We start from the raw sequence: 19,958 nt of genomic DNA, 5'->3' as shown, positions 1-19,958 counted from the left end.
CATAGAGATGGAAAGAAAATTGTTTTTATTTCTGTTGCTGCTACAGATTTCCAAGAATTCATATCTGGGGTGTTAATGGTATAATGGTCTGTTTTGCTGGAGGATAACACCTAGTAATGATGCTTCAGCATGGCCACATTATGGGTAATTGCTATTTGGCTCACACCCATTTAAAACAGCTGAGAAGTTGTATAATAAAATACGTATTTTCAATTACTTCATTTGTTTTTGGTGGAAAGGATTGCTTGTATTTCTGTATTTAGTGTCCTCACTGAACAGTGAGTAGACAGCTTTTAAAAGCTTGTATCTACGGGGAAAGTGACTGAAATGTATATTTTTGCATGGTGGTCCTCCTTCCATTCAAAGGTGGTTGGTTACTTTCAGCGACCTGGGGGCAGCGGAACAGGCTGAGAACTCAAGTTGTCGTGGTGAACAGATTAGCAAACAACTGCCCGTCTGCACATCCAGCAGACACGGGGCAACATTAGCAGTCGTTTGGAATCGTGTTTCTGGCCACCTGGTGAATTTAATTACAATATCCACCAACTTCTGAGGGAAATATCTGGTCCTCAAGCTGCTGGATACGACACTGCATTCGCCCAGAACCGAAGAGCAAACAGACAGCGTGCAGTAGGTTTATTAGAGCTTTTTAACAGTAACAGCTGCCTGCTACATCTGGAAGGAGATGTGGACCATAAAATAAAAACATTGATAAAATAGACTGTCGAGCTGAGGTTAACTGCAGAACTGTGTGATAATTCTCTGTGGTTTTGTGAGCGCCCACTTTCACACAGTCATGTGATCATGTTTTAATGTAAAAACACTGTTTAGTGCAGCTTTAAATCCCTTTTGATGTTGTTTTCGTCCGTGTTGTCGATGCATTCAAACCCGTGGTGATCAGTGTATATCACACACCACAGAATACACTGCGGCTGCAGGTAAAGGGAAGCTATAGCTGTGTGCTTTTGTCCCAAGAGTGCCTCTCCACTTGCACACTGTTGATGCTGAAGCTACCATCTGGCTGTCATCAACATATTAGCTCTGTAAATGTCAGCTCCTGCACCAACTCAATGTCCATCCTCTTTTACTGGCTCTCGCTCTCACTCTCATCCTCCACACTGTTTTCTTCCCTTATCTTTCCTCACGCTCAGATTGTTTTTCCTGCCCTCTCATAAGATTTATTTTTTACGACCTACACATTTCATCCAGTCCGAGCAGCCTTTTAAAGAGACTGGAAGCACCGTGTGTCTGCAGTATGGGCCATTAATGCGTGCCAGCGTTTGCCTGTGCATGTGTCTACATGGGCATTAGCAAAGGTTTATGGGTTTTTCGTTTCAATATGTTCAGAGCGCATTGTACATGAAAATACTCTGCAAATAGACGACTTATCCAACAATTATATGAGATGGCATTTGAATAAACCCAGTGGGGATTTGAGTTGTCGCAGCGGCAGAAAATATGGTAAAGATAAAAATGCACTACAGAATGAAGATAAACGCCAACAGGACATGTGTTGAGGGTTGTACAACAGAGACAAATAGGCCATCTTTCTTTGCCGTAGGTGGATGTGTGAGTCTGTATTGTGGACTTAAAGGGGCCACAATCAATTGTCGATGGAGATTTTTACCCCATTATTACCCATCTCCACTGCTTGAAGAGGTTGATCATATCTGACCTGAAGGTGGTCTGCTTCAGTCATGCATCTCGCCATCCCTAATGGAGAGAGGAGAGGTTTTACAGCACCTCACAGGCTGCATGTTTTTTCATGCACAGCGCAGAGGACAGAAATAGCCCCGGCTCTAGTCCTGAATTTGTTATTATTGTTCCAACTGGGAGCTCTGAGCCAGACAACTGATGTGGTCCTACAGAGCGAAGCAAAGGCCCCCGCTGCATGAGAAACCAGATCCGTGTGACTGTATTAATCCTGATCGTGACGGAGAGGAAATACTGGACTTGGAGAGCTGATATATATCTAAAGTACTGTTCCTAAATACTGCACGGAAAAAATGCTGCTTCTAGATGTATAGGGTCAAACTATGGGATGTTTTGCTCTCAAAGGTTCGGGTGTTATTCAAATGTTCTGTCATTACAAATAACCCTGATTATCCAACCCTTTAATGTCGCTAATTACCATTAAGGTTATTCAGAACATTGTTATTCAGATATTGTTTGCAATCTCTTGAATGATCAAGCGAGCCTCTCAGACAAGTGTGGTGAAGCAAGAGGTACTTAAAGCACCTCAAACTGCTTTGTACTACAAAGGCATCCTTGTTATTTTGAACTCTCTGCACCCGTTGTGTTTTTGTGAGGAAGTAATCGTCGAGTGTTGATGTGGTAATAATTTCTTGCGCAGAGGTGGCACCTTTGTTGTGTTGAATTACAGGAAAAAAACGACTCGTCCTTGGTGTTCTGGCTGAACCCTCTGGCTCAGGAAGCCATGTTCTCCTTTTAACCTTTTTCATTTGATTAAGAGGGAAAACAGTGTTTGACCTGCGCTGTGGGGAGGCAGGCCAGCAGCTGGGATTTGGGCCAAAACAGCAGGAAATGGCGCTCAAGTGGAGGAGCTGGCAAAGCCAAGGGTGGTGAAGGTCCACGCATACGCATATACAAGCATGACCACATCCGCATGTAAACATGTCCTTGTGGATGCATACACATACAGAAAAATACATGAATGAATGCAGGTGTTATTGTGTGGAATATTTCTTGCAAATAGAATACAGAAATGCACATTGATACATTTTGGAGATACACACAAAGGTAAACACACACAAATGCATCAGTGTACCACACCCATTCATGCTTATACACTAAAATCGCCATAAAGCTCCATTAATCATTTTGTCTTACATTAATGTAAATCAAATGTATATTGTCCCCCATGGAGAATACCTGCCAGGAACCAAAGTACAGACAAAGATAGCAGCTAGCTGGTGAACAAAGTCAAACTTCTAGCAATCGAAAAGCCAGATATTTCACTTTGGAACTGCAATTCCAAAGGAAGAATAAATATATTCGTCAGGTGCCTAAAAATATGAATGTAATGGGATGATAGCATTGCTCTGCGTCTTATGGATGTGTCAATAAAAGGCTGCCGTCATGCTGTGTCAGCTGAGTTGTTCTACCCTCAAGTGGCCGGAAATTTGATTTATTCAGCTTTAAGTAGAAAAGCCAGTATAGTCAAATAATAACCAGGGGCACGGTCTGCACAAACAAATACAGGCTGGTTGCTTATAAAGAACACTCCAATATACTCTAATTCCAGTTGTTTCTTCTTTTCTTGGTCCATGTCAAGCAAAATTCAACACTTCATGATGTTTTTTCACATTAAAAGCCTTTTCATAAAGGGAGGGCTGCAAAGCTTTAGTGTGAAATTTCTGTCACGTGTCTTTCAGAGGATCCTAACATGACTCGGGGATCGTGGACCACCTGACCTGACTCTGGCTTTACTGATGGAATTAATGCTGTGGAGACAAGAAACCATGCACACAAACACACACTGGTGGATAAAACCACACAAATACCTGACAATATACAGAAGTGTAAACGGTCCAGTAGTATATAACCAGAGGCGTCACCTCAAATCATTTTTGAGAGCAGTGCTTATAATATTCTCAGTGATGGTGAGGAACTGCCTTCTACTAACCCCACTCAAAGCAAACAGGAAACAGACTTGAAACTTTGGACCTGAAAGGCCAGAAAACCACTCAGCTTTTTAATTCAGGTAAATGTGAATTACTGTAGATGCTACGTAAAATGCTGATTCGCGAGCTGCAAACATTGCAAAGTTCTGTTTTGTATCAAAGAGACGAGTCTTGAAAATTACGACAACATATGCCAAATCAAAGCCCATATTGCTGAAAACCCCAGAGCACACACAGATCCCATCTGCTTATCTTAGATAAGCCCGTACACACATGATACAAGCTGTATACCTTCTTATTTATTTCCAAGAAGGATTTCAGAAACTTCATTTTAAAGCTAAAATAATAAATGACACGGCACGAAGGAACAGGAGTGATTAGAGAAACCATCTTGTAAGCATGTGGCTGCAGATTTGATTGTGTCCTCTGTTTTGAAGAGTCCTTGAAAGGGATTAACCTCCTGCGTGCTCTTCCTGAGCCTGACCTCTGACCTCACAGTGGAGAAGAGCAAGAGAAAAGTGAATACCCCAATATCATATATATGTTGTTTTTTTTCTATCATACAGCATTGGTCCTGAGTGGGTTGATTTCAATATCCTGGGTTTTCTGGAGTGGCTTTTAAATGGGCTCCCAGTGTAATCAAGACATTATAAAAATCAATCTTCTGGCTCCATTGTTATTCAATCCTAACTTATACACATAATGTAACCACTGTGCATCACATGGTAAACGGCGCTGTGATTCAGAGGCTCATGCCACTGTTCAGTCTTCCTTTTAGCCATTCAGCAGATGCAGAATAGCTGCAAACACAATAGATCTCTACCTTCAAGCAGAGTCAAGCAGTGACTACGAATACATTTACATTTCTATAACTATAAAAGCTATCCATTAGGGAGTATAAACTAAATTCACATTGCAGTAAAAATACAGTTCCATTTAGCACAAGTTTAACTAAACAACACAGCAATATATGCCCTCTTTCTCACAGTGTAAGGATGCACATACAGCCCAATTACCATTATAATAGCCAGTGAGTCACACTACACTGTAGCCTCTTCCTCAGCTGTTATGAAGCCATTTCAACGAGCTGAAAAGCTCTTGAGAGTACTGTATGCGGCCCGATGCACCACCAGCCATCTCACACACTGAGCGCCATTGACATTCAGAGGCTGATGCCGCCGGCTGCACGATCATGCAGCTGGTGGCATCTATTTTGCAACAAATGCAGAAAGTGGAAGTAAGCATAATTTCCCTAACTTGTCTCCCTCCTATGATCTGTGGGCTCACGCTGTGGCAGATGGAGTAAGAAGGGGGAGTTATGTCCTGGCCTCCAATCGATGATTATGATTAGGCCAAAAAACAACATATGAACAAGATGTGCCTATGATGCTGTCTTTGCACAGATTATATCAGTTTGATAGTTTTGCACACTGGATTTGTGTCATAAAGGTTTCATTCATGTCAGCGTCAAATAGGTGTTTTTATCTTTCCCATCGACAAACAATTCCCCGACCACTACTGCAGGAAGCAGCTGTGCAGTGGCAGGGTTTTGCCTTAAAAAAAAGATTTTTACAAAGATTATTTGATTACTTGTTTATCAGCATCAAAATACAGGATATCCCCTCGCAATAATGGAAGTTACGTTGCCGACCATTGAAACTGTGACACCTGAACATGTTTATTTTCATTCAGTCATGTAATATTTTAAATCAGTTCTTCCTGTGCGCGCGTCGTCAGTTTTTTGTTTTTTTTTCTTTTGGATAGCTAACTAATGACGTATCATTTCATTAAAGCATGCCAGTAAAACATCAATGCAAAACACAGTGAAATATAAATGTAATTCAGCTAATATTAAATGCTGAATCAAGTCCAACTGGAGACTCTAAACAAGCTGGTAGACACATAGATTTAACACATTAGTGCCTTATGAAGTTATTATTGTTTAACATATTAAACAGTTCTCTACTTACGTACTCATCTAGTAGACACAGAGAGGCGTTATCATTCATTTGGAGTTGTATTTCTGTCCGACTGATGAATGAAAGTCCAATATTCACTCTCATTTTAGCTCTGATTTGGTTTCCAGAGAAAAACGTCTTGCTCTTTACCTGATTCATGTTCATGATTCAACTTTGTCTGGCGTTTGGTGCTGCGCAGGAAGCGCAGGCTGAATATCGCTCCCTCTGGGAGGAAACAAGGTTAATGGGATTGATTCATACAGAAAATGAACATCCACAAAACCAAAACAGGGAGCCAGAAGAAGCTAAAACAGTGCGCAGGGCTGTGAAGACGGGTCAATCATCTCTACGATTGATCCCTTTGTTATTACACAGAATCATTTGAGTGTTGCAATAAAAATAATGATTAGTGGAGCCTTAAAGTTATCAGTTACACTGTTTAGTCTGCAGCACATCGATTTGTCAGTCTGCTGCTGCGAATGTTTCCCTCCCACTCATTAAACCAAACTTGTGTGCGCGATGTACAGTACATCACTTTCGGATGTGATCCAGTGATTTCTGTTCGAAAGGACCATTCTGGAACATTTTGGAGACGGCGTCTTCCAAAGGTGGAGCCCTTTCTGTACCGCAAGTGTAAACAAGCTATGAAACGGAGTAAGCTGGGAGTTTAGGCTGGAATAAGACGACGCCACAGAGAAACATCTCCTGCATCCCCCTTTCATCACAGCTGTAATTACCACTTTCCATTTCTCAAAGAAATAAATGATAACAGGCGTCGCTGCTGCACCTGCCCCCAGCTATCTGCTACCTCACACATTGTGTCCCTCACTCCCCCTCACACACACATGCTCATATTAATTCCTCCCTTTATTCTTGCGATATATTAGTCCGTCACAAACACACAGAGCCTCACCCTCATAAACACCGACCTGCTCATTAATTCAATCTCTGGTCATGATTTATTTTCTCGTTTGTCGCACCAACACATGCAGAGCCCCTCTTTCTCCCACTCACGAAGACTCTCTCTCTCTTGTATTCCCCTCTCCGTCCGTCTCCCCGTCCTCTTGTGCTAAATGGGCTGACACGGAGTCTGACTTGGCCGCCGCGCTGCAGCTTTCGAGCACTGATTTGTAGTAATCGGCGGAGAGCCTTCTACTGTTTATCTTGGCGATAATGATAATGCTTCAGGGGGAGCAGACCCAACTCATCGCAGCCTTTTATGGCCTCAACAATGTCGGTGTGGAGATTAGAGATGACCATTACAAAGAGATACAGCGGTCGATAGCCGCGTTTTTGAATCATTCTCGCACCAGAACCAATGGAATATAGATTTGCAGAGCGGCAGAAGATAATAATTACTTTTAAAGTGGTAATCTGTGAGATATCCTTTCAATCTGTTGCCATTTTTACAGTAACAGCACTTTTTAAGTATCAAATATATGCTGAAGCTATTAAAATGAAGAAAAGTAGGTGTTCTTGAAAGAGACAGGCAGAGAAACAGCATGTTATATGATCAGATAAGCATCTGCTGTGTGGATGTTGTGAATTGCTCAGTGATAATTATCTCCTTTACAACTTAATGGACTTCTGATGACTCTCACATTTTCCTGTGGTCTCCAAATGTGTGAGGCATTACGTAGCTATTAGGTCAGAAATGCGCGTGGATTTTGTTTTGTGGGATTCACAGCTAAGTGGGAAAAGACAGATTATCATTGCTGAGAGCAACTTACGAGGCTCTGTCTCTTACACAGCGGCCTTTTTATGTCCCATCTTTGAATATTATCAACAAGCGAGGGACTTCTGGCATTGTTGCCGGCTCTGGCTGCATAATGTCAAATCAATACCTGGTGCGTTTCAGGTTTCACAAATGAAAAATACAAGCAGATGTGATCAATGTACAAGAGGGATGTATGACTGCAGGCTTGTACCGCTCTCGTAATACAAGACGGATCCATAGCGCAGCCTCGGCCGAGGTTAATCTATGAACCCAGATGAAGATCGGCACTTAGCTGGTGCAAGCTGGACTCGCTCTTATTGACTGACTAAGCCTGACAAATCTATGAGCGGGGGGCCTTTGGCAAAAGTTGGGGAATTTTGAAGTTTGCAGAAGGACTTGCTATTGAGTAGCTCCGTAATTAAAAACACACACAGTCCTCAGAAGTGTCACTCCTCTTAAAGGAACCAGAAAATCGTGAGGTGCTGATTTCAGTTTGAAATACACCTCTTTGTCTGTGACGCAGGATTTCCCCAGAGAGAAAACACATCTGATGTTCTTGTTTCAACTGGATTTCCCATGAGTGGAAGTGTTGTGAGAATCACAGTATTGGCAGTGCAGCTCCTATTATTTTCATGAAGTGATTTATGAAGTTTGCCTTTCGTTACAAAACAAATATTGGTCAATGTCATCCACCGTATATGAGAGAGGTCCAGCACTGCATTTGATTTTCATTCCATCTTTTAATAATTCATTAATTCATTCATTTCCCCACGCTTCTATATGTGTGGTGGATCAGCAGCCGCCAGCCTTGAAGGATTTTAGTCTGGGTGTTTCAGCGGAGAGTTCATGATGAAGGGTAAGAGACAGCTGAGGTGAGAACATTTTCTTCTGGCCACTTAATGATTGTTTAAAATAATTTAATTCTTGTTTTTGTCGGTTTAAATGGCCTTTGAAACCAAGCCACCATCGCTTGCCTTTGTTGTTTTATTGGTTGGGTTTAGGCACGAGGAGTGAGATCAGGGTAAGCGTGAGCGTTGTTATCTCGCCTGCAGGAGTTTACGACGTTCACATTCATTAGTTGCAAACAGATAGATTCAAGGCGTTCTTTTAGCACGTTCATGCACAACACTGGTAGCGATTAATACTGATTATATCCATGTCATTTCCCTTTGGCGGTAAAGGCCTGTGAGTAACATTGTGATTCTGGCCGGCTTTCACTATGTGTGTTTTGTGGTTTTTCAGTGGTCGAATTCTGATGGATTTTGCAGTTATGGCAGAAACTTGAGAACAATGGCAATTCAAGAATTCAAGTAAGACAAGTAAACCACTGACAGGCTGAGAAAAACAACATGCAGACCAACAGCACTGCAGCGAGACACAGTACAATGTGCTGGTGTCTCTTTTTACGTGAATAGATTGAACTCTCCCTCGTTATGAATGCAACTGAATATTCATGAGCAAAGGAAATTTATGGCTCTCTTTAAACTAATATCCCTGGTTCCCTGACGCATTGTGAGGCTGACAGTTGGTCTGTTGGGTCTTGTTTTAATGGTATTCAGCAGCTCTGTGGAGACCAAAGTGTTCAAAACGTGGGTTTAAATTTAGCTCCTGCTGCACCTGCATACACTGTTCAGGTTTGGTATCTGCATCAAGTTATAGAGAGCAAAGGCGCTTTAAAGTGGATTTTGACAGCCTTAACACTGCAGTCCGGAAGTTGCTTGTGAGCATACAGGCAAAGTAGCAGCATGCAGTCCTACACAGTTAAAGTATTTCATAAGGAGTCAGTGAATATGAGGCTCTAATATTTGCTGTGTGGGGTCATCTGTGTTATTCAGCTTGCTGGTTTGGCTAAAATGACTTCATTATCAGTCTCATGATTTCCTGTTCAAAGCTCTACTGAGGATATGAGTCCTGGGATTCTTTTCTTTATTACCTCTGCTTTTGTAGGCTTCACTATTGGCCTTTTGTTGCCACAGAATTAAGGTGTGTGCCAAACCTTGCATCCAATTAAACAAAAACAGCTGGATCTTGGCTTCTTTTTAAATTCTTTTGTGGGAAATGTCAGTGAAGGACACTTTTCTAGCTAAAGTAGAATCGATGGGAACTTGTGATTTTACCGTTGCAGACACCAGTGAAAGAAATACAATGACAAGTAGTTCTTGTTTATTTTTCACCCAAACTCAGTGTGAAATGAAAGTGACAAGCTGCCATTGTAGGCGCATTTCTTCAAGGTCCCTGGACCGTGTGCACCCTACCACACTCAAGCAGTGGTGTCTTGCATTGATCAATAACTCTTTCAAACAACTACTAACATGATATGCGATCATGCTGACTGTTCCTGTCAGTCAAGTCTTTTTGATGTTGTGTAGCTTCACAACTGTACACAGCAGCCTTGTTAAACTTGTGCTAGTGCTCCTAACCTCAACCCAGTATTTATTGATACTATACTTATCCTTATTCACAGATTGAGAGACTCGATATCTGTTAAATTTAGTGACTTGACTAAAAAGATACGTAACAGCTTCACTGCGTTCTGAATGCTGCATCGAGGCTTTAAAAAACAGGACGGAAGGATGAAAGTCCTCCTCACTGGTTGTCAGATATTTCATTTTCCTATACTTTAAGGTTCATTTTTAGAGAAGAGCTTACATGTTAAGTCTTTACTGGATCCCAGATATTGCTGAATCCTCTTGAGCACAGCCTAAGAGCCTCATATATATGCATATATTTTACCCTTAGACGGCGCCTTCAGGGTAAGTTAAGATAAATGTCTCCTGAATGTTGCATCACATTAACCATACAGACGTGAGTGTGGCATCAAACTTCTCATTTAATTCCCAGCAAGAACGCGAAGAATCATAATTCCCGAAATGTCGAACTATTCCATTACCAGATCTGCCACGATTTTGGTCAAGCCTTACAGAAACAGCGTTCCTGTAGCATCTGAATGTTCTCTATCAGGTAAAAACTCTTGAACTGAATAGGGAACGCTTTGGGAACGCTCCACAAACGTCACATCTCACATATCAACAACCACAATTTTTTTTGCACTGGCTGGGCTCGCAGGTAAAATTACAGTCGTTAAAAAAAACACTCCTTGACCTCTAACATTTTATTTTCATTACTTTCATTTGACATTTCACTTTGCATTAATTCAGCAAGCTTTATCTTCTCCTCTGACTCTAACACGCAACCCACCAAGCTCTTTTCTCACCATCACACACACTTATAATGTAGCTTAGCATCTTGAGAATGAAACGAGGAAGAACTCAGGTGTTGCTGTAATATTTTGTTAGTGAAAATTCAGTGATTACATACAGTCACACACTGATACTAAAGCTAATTAAGGCTTTTTGCCCAAAATGATTGAAGTGTTATATGATACATTACTGGTTCATCACTTGATGATATGTGACCTTAATGCTGTGAATCCTCCCATATGTTGTATAAGAGCTGCTGAAACAATTTTCATGCTTTCAAAGCAAAACTAATAGTTTGATCTTTTCTCTCACAACATTTGCCTAGCCGCCGTCCGTTAACCACGTGTCGTTCTGTGTCCTTCCAGCCATGTTCACAGAGGTGCCCCATGACATGACTGCTCAGAGGGGTCAGGATGTGGAGATGGCCTGCTCCTTCAGAGGGGCCGGGACGCCCTCGTACTCGCTGGAGATCCAGTGGTGGTACATCAGGAACCATCTCGACTGGACGGACAGACAGCCCTGGACAACCAATGAAGTAGGTTCCTCACAGGAAATGCCTTCTGATGCAAAAAATAATAATGCAATGTCTGTAAATGAACTCTTTAAATCTTTCTGCTTCTATTCATATCTTTAAAGCTTTAATGATTTTTTTGTCCACTTTGGTGCAGAAAATACTCAAAACAAGCAACAAACACCATTCCCCCATACACAAATAACAATTGCTTTCATATGTAGCGGCCACAGAGCAACATTCGCACTCATCAGACACATATAACTTCAATTTTAGCTCTTGTTGATATTTAGAATATTAATGAGAGAAAGATCTGCTGTAACCATACGTAGTAAATGCATGTAAAACATGTAAGAAGCCAAAAAGCCGCATATAGCAAATGTATGTCCGCCAGCGTGCCCAAGTGCTCATATTTCATATGTTTATAAGCCCAATAAACTGTAATCTGACCGTAATGATGAATAATCAAAAGTATGAAGATTAAACCCTGCCACTCACTCACATGTTTTGTTTTCTAGGTGGCACCCGAGGAGGAGATGCCAAAGGATGCTACAAAGATAAGCGTGAGTTCACCACTATCTGCTGTCGTCCTCTGCTAAAAGCCTCCTGTTTGCCTTGGTGTGATTTGATGAAATGAGGCACAAAAACCCTCACGATTACATTTCAATTTCTTGCTCCGGATGATTTGCAGATGTTGTGCTTAAGCTACACGACACACAAGGATGCGATTTCCACTCGGCCTGCGCGGCTCCGGGCGACACATCAGCACGCTCGCTCCATCCTTGATGGGTTTGTAGAATCACGGTGTCAGCCAAAGAGCAGGCAGCACTGATGCTGGTGGGTGGTTAAGTGCTCTCCTCAAGGGGGCACGGCCCGCACTACATCATCTTCAGATTCTCATAAACGCCCCTGCATCTTTATGACTGCAACGCCAAATCCAAATAATAAACAGTGAAGGGGACAGGCTGGGACGTCAGCAGAACGTTTTATATCTCCTCTGGTAACCATAGAGAGTTACTCGCCCAGGCAAGCACTTTCCCACAACAGGCAGGGAGGGCCTTTCACTGACGAAGACAGCGCCATCACGTAGTTACTCAAAATTCTAATTAACCGCAGAAGTTAGCAGAATGTAGGAATATCAGATATGCAGAGATTAAAATGTATAAAGATATATTTATACTGTTCTTTGAAGCCTCTCTCCTTCCTCCCAAGAGGCTAGCTGCAGCTGATTCCTGGTAATAAAGCACCAGCTGTGGTTTGGGTGACTGAGTGCATGTGTGTGTGTGTGTGTGTGTGTGTGTGTGTGTGTGTGTGTGTGTGTGTGTGTGTGTGTGCAATTGGAGCCGAACACTGCAGGCTCTGCAGCTGGAAAATCATTATGAGATTCTGTGTATAACGGATGTTGGCCCACATCGTATCGTCAAAGAAAGACATGATAGATGTTGTAGACATGCAGGCACAAACTGATGAATTAGTGAAGTGTTAAGGCTTTACATGCGGTCGCACACATGCAGGGACGGACTCTGGCACGCACACCTCTGCTGGCGTCACAGGGAGGAAGGTGGATGATAAACAAAGTCGTATTTATACCTCAGTGCGTCACACCTCATAATGTCCCCCGGGTCTCATCAGCTCAAGCTGTGAACTCGCAAAGCTTTCGCCTCCAAGATGTAGTCTCTGCATACTTTCAAGGCCACAAATAGAACTTGTTAAGCAGCACCTTTGTCTGAGTGCGCATGAGTGGGAGTGATTGGCTGGGTGGAGGCGTGGAGTGCATCCAGGCTACACTACACAAGCGATTTCAGCCTGTCATCTATGCTGAAGCTGTCATGTTCTTTTCTAGCTGTTCATGTGTCTGTTTATCTACATACAGTATATGCTCAAAAGCTTGTTTCCCTATTAAACGCACCAAAGCCTAATTTATGATAGGCACCAATAAACCCTTTATGTGTGTTTAAACAGATAATCACCCTAAGATCATTCAGTGGGTGGTAACTGGCATCTTGTGCTTCACTGAATTTATATGCAAGCGGGATATTAATACCGTTCAAGGAAAAGACTGTTTTGGAACTATAGCTACTCATTTGCTTTCTTGCCAAGAGTTAGATGAGAAGATACCGCTCAGTTGGAGCAAGGGTACGGTTAGCTTAGCTTAGCATAAATACTGTACAGAGAGGAGTGAAGAAGCCTGGCTCAGTCCACAGTTTTACAAATCAGCCATTCAGCACCTCTGAAGCTTACAGTGAAGTTTATCAGCCAGGTCCTGCCAAGCAGTGGTGTGATGATGATGTAGGAAGAACTCAGCTGATATGAGCTTGAGTTGAAGAGAACTTTATTAACAAGCAGTATCAGATCAGATGCCGGCCATCCGAGAGAGCTTCAGGTCCAATCAGAAGACTCTGCCCTTAACATACAGACAACACAATATATAGCATGACGGTTTATCTAACTCCACCTGTACCTTTCCCATCTTAAAGACCAGATCATGCTCTGGGCGTTGTCCCACTGAGGAATGTTCTCCTTTGTGACAATCTATGTCTACATCTATAGTTAATTTAGTCCTAATGGCCCCCTCTCTAAACTTTACCTCTAAACCTACCTTTAACTTGGCCTCACATACCACAACTAAAAGTGGTCTCCATTCCAAACATCAGTTTACCCTGATCACGCTTGATCTGACATATATTTGATATTAGATTGATCTGATCATATATCTCAACAGCTCATTTGTTTAATCCGTGGGGAGGTGGGGAGGGGGTTATGCATTGGCTAGAAGCAGTGTGACCTCGCTGTGGAGGCATATTTCCAAACATATCATAGGGTTTATAGACCTTTTACATCTGTCTGCGTCACAGTTACATTTAACAATCTATGTTGTATGCATTTTTTTCAAAATAAAATTAATGACAAACAATAATTATGTAATTCTAGGATGGAGCCTCAGAATAGCTCTCTAAACATAATGCCAGCTAGTGTAAGGTGTTATTCAGGGAACATTTCCTGCCAGAGACTTACCTTTCAGCCTGTAGGTGTCAGGTTATTCTTAAAAATTCAACATATCGTGATACAAATATGAAATCATGTGATTAACGCACAATGAAATAAAGATCTGTGACTTATCTGACTAATGGCATCAGGTTCACTGTGATGGCTAATGTCTATCTGAAATTAGTTTTTCATCTTGTGCAAGGACGACAGGCAGCAAAAAAAGAGTAAAAGGAGCTCTGATATGTTCAAAAATGTCCACATTCGCTGCAAGTGAGCCTGTGGCAGCTGGTAGATGCATGTGATTGTGAGTGCTCTCTCTGCTCACTTCACCACTCACCCAGTTTCACTGCCAGACAGCTCGACTGGCTGAGCATCTGTGAGAGAGTGCCAATAAGTGTGTGTGTGTGTGTGTGTGTGTCACGGGGTAAGAGGGTGCTCCCTTTTTTAGATGTGTGCATCTGCTGTGATGCTGCAGGTATTTCATTTTGAAGGCTCGTGTTCGGCTACAACACGGGGCAAAGACTATGAGGGACGGGCTGGCAAAGATAAGCTGATAGGCAGATGGGGAGGAAGACAAGAAAAGACGTTGAAGGACGTTGCGAATAAAGCGGAGAGAGAGAAAGATCAGAGCGAGAGGACAATGACAAAAAGACGAAGCCAGCGCAAAACGAAGCAGGCCTTCGGAGGATAGACAGTACTGATGTTTTGCTCATTACACTTTGACAAGCAGCAGCCCAACAACATTTAGATGTTAGCGCCATGTGGATGTGACAGGTCGGGGGAATCGCTGGCTTTACGGGAATTCAATTGATGATTCAGTGGTTAGTGTGAGTGAGACTGATGTTCCCGCTGTAATTGCACACTCTATTAGTCGTGTTTGTTTGTGAGGTGCAGCGTTAGTGGTGTTAGATGGTTTGTTTGACGATGGAAGATGACAAATACTGAACTGTGAAGAAAATGTGATCTACTTGCGATGAAGTACTTCACTCCACCGCTATTTTGCACCAACACTGAAAAGGCCAAGCTGCCTTCTGCTGGGCCATTACAACCTTTTACATCTTTCTGATACCACTGTCATTTTCCCAGGGGTTAGCTACATTAACTTCTGAAAGAAGAAATAGCTCCTTTCTCCACTTCCAAATGAAAAATAAGCTATAAAATAAACCCTTTCATAGAACACACAGGGTTTTGGTGCCTTTTCTTGGTCTGATTTGACCAGTAGCTTATACATACGTAGCTTGTACATTAGCAAACTTTAGATCCTTGCTGTCTAACTGATATTACAGTGCCAGTTTGATGTCTTTACATGTGATAGTGTGACACTAAATTTTAGCATGAGGCTAACCACTATCTCATTCTAGTGGCCACAGCAGCAGCTGTTCAGTGAAAGTTACACAGGCTTGTAGTGTGAATTATTTTTCAGTCTCACCATAATTTCATGCATTTCTCTTTCTGTCTACCTTTGCCAGGTTGTGAAGGTTGTAGGAAGCAACATCTCCCATAAACTCCGCCTCTCCCGGGTCAAGCCATCCGACGAGGGCACCTACGAATGCCGTGTCATCGACTTCAGCGATGACGCAGGTGCCCGCCACCACCGTGTCAGAGCCTACCTGCAGGTGGTGCCAGAGAGCGACGTCGCCAGCAACAGCAACCACAACGGCAACTTCGAGGCCCTGGATGACACCAAGGGGGGAGTGGCATTCGTCGATGGGGGCGAAGCGGAGCCTCATGATGGCACCAAAGAGCATGCTCACGGCCATCACCCGAATCACGGGCACCACCAGGAGCACGGGAAGCCGCCTCTGTCGCCAGCCCACCACGGCCACAGTCACAGCGGCAGCAGTCAGCAGCACAAGGCAGGCAGAGAGCTGAGGAAGAGGGACGTGGACACTAACCACAGCCACAATGACTGCACCAACGAGCCAAGCTGCACGCTGTAGATGTTGGCTTGTTACATCTGAGTGATAGATTACCCAAGGATTGCATAACATGATGTGTGTCACAGCATAAAAAGCTATTCTTCCCACACAGTGCAAGCCTGTGCACAAATCCAGAATCCGCAGAAATGTACAGTATGGCTCCTTCAGAGCACAGCGCTGTAAACTGTGGCGGGAACGTAGCTTTTTCTGGCTGTGCATGGGTTTGGGCTGCTCACTGTCTGTAAGGCCTGGCCTCACATCATTCAGCAAGGGAGGCTAATGTGTAGATCTAAGCAGCTCCACTGTTTCTGTTCTCAGCACCGACAAAAGAAGACTCCTGTCTTGCTATAACCCATGCTCCTCTTGTACTTTATATAGTGTAAATGACACAACCCTGCTTTCACACTCATACTTCTTGCACTGCCTTACTCTCTCATTTGATGCACCCTCAGAAAAAAAGGACTACGTCATACCTTTTGTAACTGGGTGTGTGCTCAGTAAAAGAAAATGTTCCTTTTATTCTGAAGGTGCAATGAATGAAACCATCAGTAATTCTTTCCTGGAAATCTTGTCCAGTCTGATTCCTTAGCTTTTTACCTAGAGCACTAGCTTATTGCATCTTTTTGTGTATTCAAATATTGGCCATGAACAGGGTGCCAAATCTGTGTACACCTGAAATTCTGCAAGCTATTCTGCCTTTATTCGCAGGGAAAAAGAAAAATGCTTCCTTGAACAGGAATTCATCAAGGTCCCAGAGCAGCAGCGCTCATCAAGGACAGATAGGGCCTCAATTCATTTGAGTCGGAGTAAAAGCAGTGGCGGTGCGGAAAGTCTGGGGTTTCTTCCACATTTGTGCACAATTCAAACAAAGCACGTCACAGGCTGTATTTCTCCCACGGCGCTTTTCAGCTTATGAATTTGCAGCGCAACAGAAAATATGATTTTTCGTCCCCCTCTTGTGCTGCAGGTTCGATCCATTCATGGCTGTTGAGGCTGAGAGAAATCAATCAAGTTGCTCCATGTGGACCCCACCTGTTTGGAAAGCTATGAAAAGATCAAAATCTGTGCCACTAAATTAAAAATCTTATTTAGTGTGCCTCTAAATCCATTCTGAGACTATAAATCAATGGAAAGAAGTGTGATTTTGGTGCAAAATACTTTTTTGGGAAGAGCAGTGCTGTACCTATCCAATCTTAGCTCCCTTATTCTGATGCCCAGTGCCCATCAATCATATAAAAAGCCTCAATCCTCTCCACTACAAGCCTCTAATCCACTCTGTATATATGACTGTATAATACGAAATAAAGTGAGTGCATGTTCAGTAATTTTCTTAAAAACTTTTTCAACCAACCATACACAAAGACAGTGTGTTAGTTAGTCATTTATCAGTTCAAAAAATGTCCATTCTGCTCCAAATCTCTTTTTTTTCTACTTCAGAAGTCCTGTCAAACTGAGATCTTTTCGTTTCAAAGCCGTTTTCTGTTGCTTTACTGCTCTCCAGAAGTGCTGTACAGACAGATGAATGACACATTCTCTCCATAGCTGCTCAGAAAGGGTTTTCCCTAATGTATCTTAGTACTTAAGCAGTGTTTCTTAAACTACTGTACTGTATGTGCAGGGCCGCTAACATGAGTGTTGCCGTGTTTTAATGAGCTTGAATGTGGGATTTATTTTGTGCAGTTCAGGACTCGGTCTGAAAAGGTTTGAGAGGCCATTTTATTTCTGCCAATTTTGTAACTCGATGATAATCTGTTTGTTTCTACGCTTGCGTGAAGCGCAGGACAATACTTCACTCGGAAGGGATCAAATGGGACAAAGTGAATGTGGGGAACATACTGGCTAAAGCCTTGAGCGGTGAGGATGAGAAAAGGAAACTGTTGTTAGTGAAACACTGAAATTGGCTGTTTGTGCTGCCTCAAAATATAGTCTGTGCCCCGAGGCCGTGAGGGGCTTTACTTTACTGCTGGCTCTATTATCCCTCAGAAGAACTACAGCGCTCCTGTGATCGTTGGTAGTCCTCGTAGACTGGTAGGGTGCTTCAGTGGAGGGAGGAGTGATTAGCGGGATTGTTTTGCTTTTTTTCAACAAGTAACTTTGATTTGATATTTTGTAAAGAAGAGATCATGGTTAAAAAAAAAGAGGGAAAATGTACATTTCTTCTAGAATGTTTGGTCTCACACTAAGTGTATGGCTTTATCAACTGAAATAAATTGTATATGAAACAACAGCGACGCTGTGGTCATGTTCTTGTTGATTTAGAGGCGTGAAAAGTTAAAAGCCGCAACAGGCTTAGATCTCATTTTGACGCTCCTGAACAGCCACCGCACATTTATATCTAAAGGGTTATTGTGGGTGTTTGTTCAGTTCTACATCAGCTGTGGTTTAGCTTTTGGCCCCTGCTCTGTGTGTGTGTCTGTCCATGTGCATTAAGGAGAAACGATATTAGGCAGTTGCCTGTGTGTAATAGGTGCTGCCAAAGCCCCCCTTCCATTGCTGCTGATGACTAATGGTGCTATTGTCAGCACTGGCAGCAGGATAAATAGCAGCAGCACAGGATGAGATAAAGAGGCGCTGTGCAGTGCTCGCTAGCTTTAAGCCAGGCCAGCTAAATACAAAACACGTGGCAATCTTGTTTCCCCATTCTGAAAGGCTCATACATTCATTATGGAGTGATGAGGTCCAGGTCCTCCCATCAGCGAGGTGATGTGATAGTGGAGAAGGCTTCCTGTTTCCTTCGTTTTAAACATCTCTACACCTCTTCAGGGCTCTCAGTGATAACAGGTACAATGACAGATTGGCCAGTATCCCTGTCATGAGGCGTTCAATTCCCCCATAAGTACGGGACCTGGTGCCCCCTGTCCCTTTCAAGCTGAGATTTCTGCTGACAGGAGGTGATGTGGGAGGCAGGGTAGCTGAAAGGTTAGTGAGGGTATTCCTCCACCCTTCGTATAGCTACACCTGCAACAGTCCTCTTATACAATACGAGTCTGGTTCCTTTCTGTGTTTTCCTTATTGTAAGAAAATTCCATTAAAAGTCTGCTTTGTGCCACATCACATCGGTATACTTTAAAACCATGAAAAAAAATTATATCATGATAATGTCAACATTCAGACTGATGTCACACTTCAACAAGCATGGCTGAAAGGGAACATAACATTGCTACCAGCTCCGCAGTGGAGGAGTCAGATCCAAAAAGGGGAGCGACTTCAGTGGTTTGATTACGAAAGATCAGACGTGCGACAAACCACAGTAATACTGCATGTAAAAAGAGTGTAACAATAAAAGCAGGCAACACAACAAACTTATTCCACCACCTCAAGCAGAAGCACCAGCTTGAGTATTAGAAGAGCCAAACTCCTGTGAGGGGAGCTCAGCAGCTGGTGTGAGTTCTAGACCAAGCAGACGAACCACACCGGCTCAGCACAGCTTCCCTCGGTCTGTGCTCCGTATTTTGTCATGTCGTCAAGAATGTCATTATCAGGAGTGCACATATCTGGCATGCAGGTACACATGCAAGACAAAAATCAGAAATGTCAAAGCATGCCTTTGCGTTCCAGGCAGCAACTGTCATTGCTCATCAATACACACTTCTCATGTACACACATTTCTTGTCAACAAATTTGACCCGCTGAAGGAATAAACTGTGAGACAACTTTGGTGTTCTGTCACCTATGAAACGTCAAACGGAACAAGAGCAGAAGACTTCCGTCTGAAAAGTGGCTCCAACATGTGCTGTGACCTGTCAGAGATGACCACAGAGACACGTGACCCCTATCCGGCTCCACCTGTGGAGATGGAGACGGCTGATCTGAGGCTCTACCAGGGCCTGGGAGGGGCATCTTCATCATTTACCATGCAGGATGCTGAGGCAGAGGACAGTGAGGGAGACACCAATGAGGACAGGGAGGAAGACTGCGTTTATTAAGACCAGACTATATGTGGAGTGAATACCAAACACCATCTGCTGGTACTCACCTGAGTACCTGACTGAAAGAGTACGGCCCTCTGATCTCTGCAGTC

General features: G+C 43.0%; 1 protein-coding gene across 1 annotated transcript in view; it reads left to right on the top strand.

Moving 5' to 3' along the window:
• LOC121613284 (V-set and transmembrane domain-containing protein 2-like protein) overlaps positions 1-15,958 on the top strand; it is a 48,373-nt gene extending 32,415 nt beyond the window's left edge. Inside the window, exons 2-4 of the mRNA XM_041946619.1 lie at positions 10,885-11,054; positions 11,549-11,593; positions 15,488-15,958. Coding sequence (XP_041802553.1) covers positions 10,885-11,054; positions 11,549-11,593; positions 15,488-15,958 — 686 coding nt within the window. The remainder of the gene's footprint in view (positions 1-10,884; positions 11,055-11,548; positions 11,594-15,487) is intronic.
• The last annotated feature ends 4,000 nt before the right edge of the window (positions 15,959-19,958 follow it).

This window comes from Chelmon rostratus, chromosome 10 (assembly GCF_017976325.1).
Source record: "Chelmon rostratus isolate fCheRos1 chromosome 10, fCheRos1.pri, whole genome shotgun sequence".
Classification (NCBI taxonomy): Eukaryota; Metazoa; Chordata; class Actinopteri; order Chaetodontiformes; family Chaetodontidae; genus Chelmon; species Chelmon rostratus.
This window is presented reverse-complemented; position numbering and strand designations above follow the sequence as displayed.